The 13,200-nt window shown below is 43.0% G+C and overlaps 2 protein-coding genes across 2 annotated transcripts in view; one reads left to right on the top strand and one right to left on the bottom strand.

The window, feature by feature from the left end:
* Nucleotides 1-12,039, bottom strand: part of LRRC46 (leucine rich repeat containing 46) — a 186,441-nt gene extending 174,402 nt beyond the window's left edge. Inside the window, exon 1 of the mRNA XM_086924299.1 lies at nucleotides 11,707-12,039. Within this exon, the coding sequence (XP_086780425.1) occupies nucleotides 11,707-11,716 (10 nt within the window). The 5' untranslated portion in view covers nucleotides 11,717-12,039. The remainder of the gene's footprint in view (nucleotides 1-11,706) is intronic.
* A 30-nt stretch (nucleotides 12,040-12,069) lies between these two features.
* Nucleotides 12,070-13,200, top strand: part of MRPL10 (mitochondrial ribosomal protein L10) — a 44,839-nt gene continuing 43,708 nt past the window's right edge. The window contains exon 1 of the mRNA XM_086924300.1: nucleotides 12,070-12,406. Coding sequence (XP_086780426.1) covers nucleotides 12,361-12,406 — 46 coding nt within the window. The 5' untranslated portion in view covers nucleotides 12,070-12,360. The remainder of the gene's footprint in view (nucleotides 12,407-13,200) is intronic.

Genomic DNA, 13,200 nt, shown 5'->3' on the forward strand with positions numbered 1-13,200 from the left:
AAATTGGACATCTTGTAACATAGAAGAGGGAGCCCACTTTGCCACACGGTGGAAGGAAGGGAGCTAAGTAGGGTGATGAAAAACCATGGTATGGAACATTCAATGGATCTGTTATCTATTAAACCTAACAGACAGGTCAACCCTACCTTTAAAGGAAGAGGATATTGTTCCTACATTGATTTTGTAATTGTAAACCACCTGTTAAAACAGCGAATTGTGGGATTTAATATTGACTGCAGTGGTTTCAGTGACCATAATCCCCTAACAGTGACAGTGGCAGTGTCACAGGTTAGTAGAGAAATAAGGAGGAGAATAGGAGATGTTAGGGATACGGTCACGGATCAGGGGCGTCGCCTAAAATGGTCTAAACTAAACGGAGATAGCTTTTATAAAACACTTTTGGAAGAGGGGAAACAGCACCTAGAGGTGTGCTTAATCCTAGAGATTAAGAGGCCCCCGTTGGTCGAGGCATTTGAAGAGATAGAGCGGCTAGTATATAGCTTAATTCATACGACAGGGAGAGGAAAAATAACAATTAAGCCTAAATGGTTTGACAGAGGGTGTTCCCTACCCCAAAAGAATTTAAGAGCAGCTCTCAAACACAAGCCCTGAGACGGTTTAAGGGTCATACACTGCAGACTACTTTATAAACAGGCAGTAAGGCGCAGGAAGAACACACTCCAAACCCAAACCTGGGAAGATTTAAGAGGGGCAGCAGAAGGATCTTTCCACTTTTTGGTCGATAATTAACAGTCCTTGTTTCCAAGATGGAAATAGTCCTAAGATAAAGTCCAACGTGCTCCCTGAACGGTGGGTGGAACACTTTAGTGGTCTATATTACGTGATTGGGGAGTATGAGGAAACCAGGGAGAGTGGGTCAGTGGTGCCAGTATTCACACTAAAAGAGATTGTGGGGGGCATTAAGGGCCTCACTCGATACAAAGCCCCAGGCCCGGATGGGATTCCGCCGGACCTCTTTTTAAGTAATGTGGAACTATGGGGACCAGTGTTAACTAGAGTGATAAATGCGGCCACGGCTTCTGGCCTACCCCGCTCATGGTCAATGGCCACAATAGTGCCTATCTTTAAAAAGGGTAGTAGGGATAGCCCCCAGTGCTATCGTCCTATTTCTTTGATAGATGTAACAGCTAAAGTAATGGGCAGGGTCATCCTAAATCGTCTCATGAGCTGGGAAGAAGAACACCATATCCTCACAGACGTCCAGTACGGTTTTCGGCCGGCAGATCCACAACTGACCAATGTCTAAATTTATATCTACTGGTCACGAAATATACAGTAGCTAGCAAGGAAAAGGTATACCTAGCATTCATGGATCTGGCAGCAGCCTTTGTGTGAATAGGGAGAAGCTGTGGGCCATAATGCTCAATTTAGGGGTTGATGCTGGCCTCATTAATATCCTGAGAGTCCTTCATCAGAACACAATTGCAAAAGTGAGGTACAATTTGGAGGGAGGGCACACTGAGTCTTTTAAGTGTACCAGTGGGGTCAGGCAAGGATGCATTTTGGCCCCCTTCCTGTTCTCCATATACATTAATGGCGTAGAATTTTTTAAAATTAAATTAAAAGTAGACTCACCAAGAATAGGCAGCAGATCAATCCCTGTCTTGCTCTACGCAGGCGATGCGGTCCTGTTGGCACGCACCCCAGTAGGACTGTAGCGTCTGATAGATGGGTTTGTAGAGTTTATGAACAGCTAAGATTTATCTGCTAACCTGACTAAATCATATGTCATGGAGGTGGCCACGAAATAATTTGGGAAACATTTTAATTATAAAATAGGTTCTGCGAGCCTGGCAAAGGTACAGACCTTTTTATATTTGGGCATTTTATTTGATAGGGGTTTAACTTTTAAATCATTGATTGAGGACATTGTAACAAGTTAGTATCAAGTTCAGGGGCTATAATGAATTTTGGCCGTAGACTGGGGCGATGGTCCCCGGAGCAGATGCTGACTTTGTACATATCGATCTGTTGTGCTAAAGTAGCATATGGGGCAGAACTGTGGGGGGTGGTGGAGGTATCTAAACTACAAATAGAGGACAATAAATACCTGAGAAGGCTCCTCAAAGTCCCCCAATGTGTATCATCCCATATTGTACATGAGGAATTGGGATGTGAGCACTTAAGAGGACAGGGTGAGGAGTAGGCCCCTTGCCGCGTGGTTAAAGATCTGGGTCAACCAAGAAGCAAGTCTGACTCAACAGATAATCACTGACTGCATGGGGAGGGAGAAAGGAATGTCTATCCCTTGGCTCAAATATGTGAAGGCTGGCCTAGAGAGTATTGGGTGTGTAGACCTTTTTTTAATACCATCATGTATTACAAAACGGGACCAAGCTAGAGTAAAGGAGATGCTATCTAAATATAAAGCTACAGCACGTGACGTGGAAGCGAGAAATAAACAGTCAGTTCAGGCACATGCTGTAGTGAGGTCCTGTAGTGGTTTGGCGCCCTACCTCGCCCTTGTACATAATCCCCAGGACAGATTTTTATTAACACGTTTTAGGCTCAACCTTTTTCATCACTTACTAGCTGTGCCTGCGAGTTTCACTAATTCAGTTGAGTCAAAGGGTCCCTACGGCTGCGATCATCGATCTCCGCAGGATACCCTTCATTTTGTACTATTACACCCATTTTATCTAATGCCCAGGCGTCGCTTTTTAACAGGTTTGTTCAAAAAGGCCTATCTTAGACTTGTGAAAGAGGCTCTCGTATTTCTACAAATGGCCCGAGATCCCCTGACTATATTTTGTGGGATACACTTTTTGAGAACCTCATTTAAATTAAGGGCTACCATAGGAATTTGTGGAGCAACATCATAATTATCCTGATTGTAGGCTGGAGCAGAAAATATTGCTTTTATATATGATCTGAAAAATTGGTGGCACTGTATTATAGTGGATTTTTTTTTTAAATGTTTGTATTCCCTTTTATATTGTACTTTTATGGTGTCATTGAAATGCTGAATAAAGAATATGAATACTGAATACAGGCACCGCCGCGCCGGCCATCTTTAAAACCCTTACAAAGGTACACACAGGACCAGCCGGAGACTGATACTTTATTTAACCTAGTAAAGGCATTGTTATGGCCTTACTAACCCATAAGTTAAGATTTCTTTTTGTGTCTTCCTTTTGCTAAATGTTCTCAACATTTGCCTGAATCTGAAGGATTGAATCAAACATATATCCTTCATTGTGATTCGACTGATGCTTTATTACCTGCAGTGCCAGTGTCTTCTGGTGATAGTTTTCAGGAAGCTGTGTATGACAACATACCTAAACAAGAAGATGGAACTTCAAATCTCAAACAGTTGATATATGAAATAGTGGAACAAGTTATTTTGCACATTCCTCCTAAATGATGCCTAGCACAAGACTATGTAAAAGACCGAGCTACCTCAAGGACTATGTTTAAACTATATTTTGTTAGCTACAGGAAGTGATGTTTTGTGGTCTGATCAACTATGTTTTAATTTCTCCCTACACCTTTGGAGCTGTCGTGAGCCTTTGCATTCCCAACCTCTTATGTTCTTGTCCCTGCACTCCCTATATTGTCTTGTGCCCCTGTTCATGTGTAGTACTTATTGTGAAGGGTCACTGTCGGTTCTTTGTTGATAGAACAGTCACGAGCTGGGGACTGTAATAAAGGTCTTTTGAGAATTATACTCTCAACATAGCATAAACCCCATCCAATGGGTGGAGATAAAGTCATAGCTTGCCTTGAGAGTTTGTGAAAACCCGAAAACGTATGAATTTGTAGGCATTCGGAAGCTTTCTACTCTGGAAATGTTGGAAACTTGCTCCAACAAAGATCTTTGCAGGTGTGAAGGGTAAAATAACTGCATCAAATTTTGAGGATAAGAAAATAAAAAGAAAATGATTACATGTATGCAAGTGTGCAACTATGTTTGTGAATTAATCCATAAATGTTTAGAGAGGACATGTGACTGCACCATAATTATCATGTTTGTTCTGCTATCTGTGAGTGTAGCCACAAGTGCCTCTAAACTACTAATGCTCTTTGCAGTCAGCATTCAACATTCACCCATAGTAGATTACTGTGCTGCCAGGAAAGATAATGACAATTTTCTGAACAAATATCCGACAATTTTCATACCAATTAGTGCAGGAAGTGAGCGGATTCCAGCTGGGTCCCTGATCCAATAGCTATTTTTGAGGTGGATCCAGACTGGCCCCAGTGAAATATGCAAAATTTGTCCCAGTGTAGTTCAGTGTTCAGTGTTTTTATTTGGATTAGCAACCAGCAGGGGATGAGGAGCTTTCCCTTCAACCTGGGCCTAAAACAATGGCCTGATTTAGAGGTCTATCAAGCCTCCTTTTGATGGAGTACCATACAGGTAAGAGAAATTTGGGACTTAAACTCAGATGCCCGTACAATGGAGGGAAACAAAGCCACATAGCTTATTATATCACTTCTCAAGTACAAGTCTGACTCGGAAGCTGTTTTTTGACTAAGTTCAACCCTTGCATGTTAGATATATGCGAGCACTGTAAGAATGTAAGCTGTATCTGTCTATTTTACCAATATTGATTTAAGAAGCAATTACATGTTTTTTACATTTATTTTATAGTGCTACTCATCCCAATGTAGGGTGTCAGAGCATTTTACATCACGCACATAGTACAGAGACAATAATTCATGCATGTGTGTGTACGAAGCTGTTTTTTTATGTGGTAGTGCCAATGTAAGGGCACACTATGCAAAAAGTACAGACTACTATTATTGGTTTACATGCCTTAAATTAATAATCCCAAGTTCTCTCTTTGTGGTAATGTGGTTGAGCAGCTATCAGAGGTTAGTGTTCAGCATTTGTTTTACACAGAGAGTCAATAAATGAGATACACACTCAAGAAGGAAATCCTAGGCCAGTTTACAAAAATAGCACAGATCTGTGTATAATTTTATACACCAAGATCATCGGAATCAGTTAAGTACTTTCAGAGTTATAGATTTTAGTAAAAATCGAAAATACAGTTGAATAACAGTTTTGATGTATAACCCTTAAGCGTGGTAATGTTATCCTATGGGAGAACCATACACTGCATAGATATACTTGCAAACGTTTTTTTAGGGTGCCTTCTTGTTCTTAAGGTGCTTAGGGGCCAAAGTACAAGAAACCGCCAGCAGTTCGGTTTTACCTGCCTTGTTGTGTTCGGGTGCAAAGGTGCTGCTTGTGTTAGTAGCCTCAAGCACTAAAGCATTAAAGTCTATGGAGGATGTACCTGCAAAAGAAAGTCTGCAAGTGGGGACTTAGGGAGAAGTCTGGCAGAATACCAAGAGCTCAGCACTTGAGGGTCTCTAGATCACAAGGACACAGTCAGATTACGCGAACCCCGGCTGAGGGGGCTCGGGTGCAGAGGTGTTTTGTGCAGCGGGTTGCTGTGGTTAGAGGCTCTCGCATGGCTTTGTGACCTGGAGAGGGAGAGAAAACGGGCCACTCTCGAAGGCCTCGTGGATCCGGAAGTTCCTTGACGGCAGGTCAGTGCCAGAGTCAGTGGTGTCTGGACTGGACACGCAACAAGCCTTGAAACATGCAAGGGCTCCGCTTCCCACGGTATTGGTGCTGAGAGGTCCCTGGAGGGGTCAGCATCTCAAGACATAGTAAAACCGACAGGGCTGATCGCCTGGACTTACAACAACTTCTTCCTGGTGAGTTGTTCCCTCAGTGGGCCCGATGGCCAGCAAGACAAAGTACTGGGTCGAATCAGTTGGTGCCTGTACAGGGCTCAACAAATCCACTCGACCACTCGCATTTGCGAGGTAAATTTTATGAGGTCGAGCTATTTTTAGGTCCTACTCGCCCTTTCTGGTGAGTAGGAAAACATACTAACTTTTGTTCTCCATCTTTGAAAACGGAACAAATGTGACAAGATAACAAGATTTAAAGGCCTTTTTATTGCTCACAAAGCAAATGAGCAATAAAGAGGCCTTCAAATCTTGTTATCTTGTCACATTTGCTCCGCTTTCAGAGACGGAGGTCAAGTAGGTTACTGTTAGGTCGAGGAGTTTTTTTTAAGTACTAGACCTGCAGGACTAGTACCATTTTTCAGATCTGTCGAGCCCTGCTGTAGATGCAGGGGGATAGCTCGTCCACCTCAAAGGAGAAGCTGCTTAATTATTGAAGGGGAAAACAGTCCTCCAAGGATTTGGGGAGGCTGTTCAGCTTCTGGACGAGTCAGTATTTGTGACTGTCACAGTGTAAGCAGCCAGGCAGGGTTTGGTTCCAATCTCAGAGCTGGACCTCTGTTATCATGTCCTCAACTCTTCTTTGTCCTTCATTCAGTTCCCAGTAGAAAAATGTGAGTTCCTAGTGTTGGGGGGGGGGGGGCATAAATACTGAATTTAGAGGCATGCATGGGAGTGTTGGGTAGTAGCTGGTGGAGGCTTTTGGGGCCCAGATCGTGTCTTACGCGGATGACACGCAACTGCTCTTTACGTGCAGGAAAGATCAGGCATTCGATGGAGAGAGCATTCGGGGTGTCTGGGGATGGTCTTTGATTGGTTCCAGCGGAACAGCCTTAAGGCCAACTCCAGCAAATCGGAGGTTCTGTTCTTTGGTTGTGCCGCAGACCCTGAATGGCGGGAGTGGTGGCCAACGGACATGTGTCCCCCTGCCCAGTCATCTCAGGTGGCCAAAAACTTAGGAGTCAAGTTGGATAACAATCTCACGCTAAGATCTCACATTCTTGGTCTGACGGGCACTTGTTTTGGTATCTTGAAGATGCTCCGTAAGTTTCTACCTTTGCTTACAGAAGAGCACAGAAAGATCACTGTTCAAGCCCTAATAGGCTCTAGATTGGACTATGCCAATGCCCTTCATTTAGGGCTTCCGGATTATTTGGTTCAGCGGCTGCAGGTGGTGCAGAACTCCGCGGCTCGCGCCATCTTTGGCCTTCATAGGCGAGCGAGAGCATCCGGGTTGCTACAGTCGCTTAACTGGCTGCCCATCCGGAAGCGGATTATGTTTAAAACTCTGACTTTGGTGCATAAAGCACTTTTTGGTTCGGGAGCAAGGTATCTGCAGCGAAGGCTTGCTTTTTATCGCCCGGCTCGCTCACTTCGGTCGGAATCTCTGTTCACGGTCGTGGTCCCTCGAGTGAGGAAGGCTCGCACCGGGGGTCGCTCCTTTAGTCTCAGGGCCCCCCAGCTGTGGAATTCTTTACCTTTGGCTTTACGTAGTACTCCCAATTCGTTCCTGTTTAGGAAGAGCCTTAAGACCTGGCTTTTTAACTTTTAGGTTGTTTCTCTTTTCTTCTGTTTTTGTTTTATGCTGTTATGTTTGTTAACGCTGAGCTGCCTGTACAAAGCGCCGGGACACTCTTTCTGAGTAGCCGTGCGCTATACAAATAAAAGTATAACAAAATAACAAATAACAAATAGCCAATGGGCTACTTACCCCTGGTGTGACTATACCCCCAATATGATCACTTCCTGTGGAAAGTGGCCATATTCCTGGCCCAGATTTCCTTGTTTCACCAAATTCAAAATGGTGAAACCCTTTCTTGGCTGTCCACTTCAAATGGCCCACTTTAGGGGTGCGGCTATCCTGAAAGTGCAACACGTCTACTGATATCTAATTTTTACTCCTGCTCTAGTGCCAAATGGGCCCAGGGCAGGAGGTGGCATTTCTCAGGCCTGAGGGGCAGCCAGGGTCACATATCAAAGACGGCTGAGTCGTTAAAGCCTCTGGTCTTGATATGCTAAGCAGGATGGCTAGTGAGCCATCCTGCTTCGGAGGAGGTGTGAACACCTTCATCCGGGGTAGGCATTGTTTCTTGCCTCTGAGAGTGCGGGCAGTCACCTAAAGAGGATCAGAAACTTGTCTGGGGTGGCAGGCTGGACGATACCAGTCCATAGGTACAACGGAGGACTAGTAGGTTTTCAAGGGGCACCTTTAAGGTGCCCTCAGGGTACACATCACAATAAATATGATAATGGCATCAGTATAGATTTTTTAAGAGAGAGTGCAATGTCGTGTTTTCAGAAGGGCATGAACCCTTTCACGCAGTCTGTGTGAAGTTTTTGTGGGGGTTCCTTTGGCTGTGGATTTTATTGACTCCAATTTTTGGGACGGCGAGGTTGGTGTTGTGGAGAGTCTTGCCCAGGTCCACTGTATATAGATAGAAAAGTGTTGGGGCAAGTAGCCCACTGAGTTATCTACATAACACACAAACCTGTGATTTGGATGTTATGCACTGTGCTATGCAGTAGGCACCTTACCCTCTATCCTACTTTATGAGCCACAACTGTGACTAGAGCTTCTTTAACTCGCAAAGTACTGGTTGCAAGAGAAATGGCAGCTTTTTCGTTGTTAAAGGAAATATCTGCATCCAGGCTCATTTTGATGCGACGGCTACCCTGGGATCTGTTCAAACTATGGCAGCTACAGATTTTCCGACATTAGATGGTACAGGATATCCATGACGGCTCTCTATTATTTCACCACATGTGGACTCTGTCGGACTCATACCAATCTTTTCTAAAACCACCGGGCACAAACATTTCTGGGTTTTATTTCTTCTACTGTGCCTGCGGCCCGGCCTCCCTTGCTCATCCCTTGAGGTCAGCTCTCACCCTCTTTAAGCAGAACAATCAGCAAGACTACATTACATCCTTCTGTGAGCTACATTTTTGTGCCCGTCCAGATCCCCCAAGCCTCTGCTGCTTCCGCATCTTATGCTCTTAGCGCCCTGAGGAAGGTGTGACCCTTACCCGGGGTCTCTCACTAAAACGCGCATCTGCGCATTTCCCCTCCCGACTGGCGCAACTTTTCTACAGAATTGATGTTATCCCATGTTTCTGTCCTTTCTGCATAAAATATCAAAATATATATAAATAATCCATTGGACAGCAATTTACAAACTGTTGAAATTGTTACAGCAAAACAGGAAAAATACCTGTATAAATTAATTTGTGTTATTTGTCTGACCATCTCCGGTTTTACGTATGTGTCTGATGGGATGTTGTCCAGTCTGGTATTTGTCTTGTCTACGTGGTTAGATGAGTGAATGAATGAGTACGGCATTGATCAGTATTCATCTTTAAGTTGGGTGCATTTTACACCACATTTGTGTTGTGTGTTTTGTAAATGTTTATACATATTTTTTCTCTGTATCTATTTTTAATATCCATTTATGTATTTCGATATGTTTGCGTATTACTGACATGCACAATAAACTTAGGGTATATACCCCAAAAAATTGTCAAATTATGTATACATAAATTCTTTCTTGCACACTGTGTTCTGCCAAGTGGTGATGAGGTGACTCATTTCCTCCCTCTTCTATTCTAGACGGTATGCTATATTAAATAAATACGTTTCAAGACGTGGGGTTGGTTTTGATTGATGGGAATAAATATTTCCTTGACAGACTGAAAGCTCACTATGGGCTGCTAGACGCGATCCGAATGCAATACATGTAAATCTGACACTGGGTCACACACCCCTCCATTAAGGAACAAGCATTCCAACCACCCGCACCTTTTGAAAAATTAATTTTTCTGAAAGACAAATACTGGATCACTGAACTATACGCATTACTAGACAACATAGATACAATATTTCTGCAGAAATACTTGAATTGCCAACAAATCACCTTCACGTTAGGTGCAGCACATCAAGCCTTTTTTTCCCCCTGGGGCTGTGATCGTACCTCGGATCAGACTTTGGTAATTATTGAAAATGGAAAAGAAAAACATTCCATAGGGTACAAGGCAGGTGCATTCCAAGAGATCTAGGTCCCATAGATGAATTGCCTTTCCTATGAGTGTAATGAGTTGACATGCCCTAAATATCTTAAATCACTGCATATAGTACCTACTAAACCAGGAGACAATTAGGTTAAATTACAAGCAAGTTGCATATAAGACAGTGACATAGAAGCGTTTGGCCATCAACAGTGCAGAACAATGGCGGTAATATAAGTGGAGTTTAAGAGCTATGAGTTTAAGAGGGTGAATAAGGAGGGGTGGAGTGAGTTGTTCTTTCTCAATTGGTTTGATTTTCTCTTTTCCTTTACGTATGACTAAATGCCTGCTCGCCTCTCAGTTGTAAGTGGTAGATTTGTATACTTGGTCTTCAAAACTTAATAAACAGACTTGATCCAAAACATGTGACTAGACAAAACATAGATCTCTTCCAGGGGTGTAGATAGTGCAGTGTCACTGGGCTAAGAGTCAGTCCCACTGAACCCAGATTATAACTCAACCAGCAGCCAGAAGGCCATTTCTTTCCTTGCACTGAGATCCATAACTCATTGGCTATGCTATTGATCTCTCCAGCAAATGCATTAACCACCAGAGGTATCTTACTGTAATTATCCTCTGAAAATTACTGAGCACACAAAGATTTATGCAGCAAGTGGCTTGACCTCATAAGATATTTTAAAATTCAGTCTCTTCGTGACCAGTTAAGGCAGAGCAGATTCTTTGTCATATTTGTGCTGATCATAGACACTGGAACTAGGAGTGCTGCAGCACTCCCAGTATTACCGTGCTGGTGTTCTGAAGGTGAATAAACGATAAATATGCATTTATATTTTGTTTTTATCTTGACACATTTGCTGTGCATTCAAAGACAGACGTTAAATGTCAGGCTATGCCTAGTGAAAAATTGCTGCTTATTCTTTTAAAATGGCGATTGGTATTTACTTTTCTTTCTCAGATTACAAAGTGAGAGGATTTTGTAAAGGGAGCAATGCAGCAATCTGCAGGATGTAGTTTTCTTCTAACATGCACCAACATTTAAATATCTATCATTGAAATGTACACGTATTTCAAAATATGTTAGCAGTTAGGAAACCACAAATGCTGCACTTGTTTGTAATGTAATTCTGAAGTGTGAACAAAGACTTTAATAGGATCACAACAAATCAAGACACTTTACCTGGTGATGCGCAAAAGACAAATATGTGCTGGAACCCAATTTGCACACATTACCATTTATGTACTATTTCGTTTTATAAATAACACTATAAGTAAAACCATGCCTAAATGTAAATAAAACTATGCTTGTGCAAAGTTAAGGGCCCTTCCTATGGAAAATATGCTGTCTGTAAATGACAAAGTTCTATCACACCATGCTTTAGTAATATGGTTACGACAGTGTGCTCCAAATTTTACACCCAGCTATATACTACCCAGCTATATACTACGACCTTACCTTTCTCTTGCTGACTGGGTCTGGCTCATTTGCAACACTTGTTCTTTATATGACGTTTGAATTTCTAACAATTCCTATTAGATCAGTGATCTAACATTGATGGCAGCACCCTCACTCTGAAAATTGCCCCAGAACCACTGATTCTAGATGCAAAGTTTTGCACACAAAAAATACACCGGATGACAGTAACCTCTCCTTTCATGACTCCACACCCGTTTCGCTATCATTTCTTGACCCCCAATTTCTAGGTTCCCAAAATATTTGTTTCCATTTCCAGCACTGATGTAAATAAATCGTAAATCGTACGTTCTTATGTAGCGCCTTTCACCGTAAGGTCTCAAGGCGCTTGCTTTGGGAACATATAAATGATATCAATGATATAAAAACAAATGGTGACACTAAAGATCGAACTGCTTGATTATCTCCCATGCAATAGTCAGACAGTGGAATGTTGAACAACTTGCCAATGGGTTTGTACATATTTGTCAGAAGTTTGTTACCTCCTGTCATGGTCTCAGATGGAGATGGCTTCAAATAGGCTCAACACCCGAAAGTGTTGTGTGTCGGTTATATGTTTTGCTTCTTCGGTACGCGCTGACCTGTCTGTCCAGAGTGCTTCTTTCCGTTGTTGTTTATTTACGATGCTTTGAAATCAACTAGTGGCACTTCCCCAAAGCTGTGCCATTGTGTCTTCCTAGCTGTCTCGGTTGCTAGGAGACCAATCTTTGACCAACGTGCGTGAGGACAGTACTACTTCGGCTCTGGTACAGGGGGTCAGAACGGCATGCACTCAGAATATACCCCCTCGTTTAATGGCCTGCTCCACCTGAACTGCGACGTACATTGGTAACGCCCACAGTGCCCTTCTTTGGCCCGTATTAAAAGTGAAAGCAGCTTTATTTTGCGTTGGTTTGACTGAGTGTAGTAGATGTATTCAAAGTGTCTCGGAACCTAAAAAATGAAGATTGATGTCCAATACTAGATGTTAAGTAAGCGTTCGGTGGCTAAACTGGGGAGTCACGATACCCGTTCCAACATGGCCGCCATAAACCCGGCTGAACAGTTTTAGAAGCTAGTCTTTCTTCACTGTCCGTTCCTGAACACCGGGTGTCCTGTCCTCGTAGCTACCTCTACGGTCTGGGTCCGCTGCGAACATGACAGCGCTTTCGTGGCTGCAAAGAGCAGTTCTTTGCCGGTCGGGTAAGAATACTTCTGCCAGCAACCCTTCACGTCCCCTCAGAGACCGAAACAGGGGAGGAGATGTGTCCCAATGGCCTCAGGTATCGACCTTGGAACTGGAGAATCAGGCTCTAGTCTCAGCGTCAGCTCAACGTCCTGTGATTCTGGGCAAATCACTTAAATCTCCTCCATGCCTAAACACCTGGAATCGTGTTATGTAATTGTTTGCTCATGTAAAGTATTCTGATGTTTAGGCAATATAGAATGACAAAACTACTTTAGCAGCGACTACCTTTAGGAATTAGTATTATACATCATGTAGGTGTGAAAATTAAAACCCATTTCTTCCTGGAGAGGGATGTCTGTGGAGATAATGGACATAGGCGAATGCCATTTAGATCTCGGTAGAGTCAAGTGAGTTAAGTTGGGGGTTAGAGGAGACTCTTTGAGAGTGGCAAAAACATCTTTCTTTTAAGGGTCTGCAATGAGGTATTCGGTGGCTAATATCATAGCGAGGGGGTGGCCCACCAACCGTAAGACGTCATGTTGCAGTTTTATTCGTTTTAAACTGGTAATGCACACGTTTAAGTAAAGAACAGTTATACACCACTGGCACTGCCAAGCAAACAATGCTCTACAGCAGTGTTTCCCAACCTGTGGCTTCAAGCCGATTTTTGGTGAGTCGCAAAAGTCTGATAAATAAATAAAGATGCTTTTGAATTCAATATTTATCTTGTCGGATTTAGTGCGCTTCAAAGACATAGGTCAAACGCCAGGTTATGTCAGCTGACAAATTGCTGCATTTTTCGGGGAAA

The sequence above is a fragment of the Lissotriton vulgaris genome, chromosome 5 (assembly GCF_964263255.1).
Source record: "Lissotriton vulgaris chromosome 5, aLisVul1.2, whole genome shotgun sequence".
Classification (NCBI taxonomy): Eukaryota; Metazoa; Chordata; class Amphibia; order Caudata; family Salamandridae; genus Lissotriton; species Lissotriton vulgaris.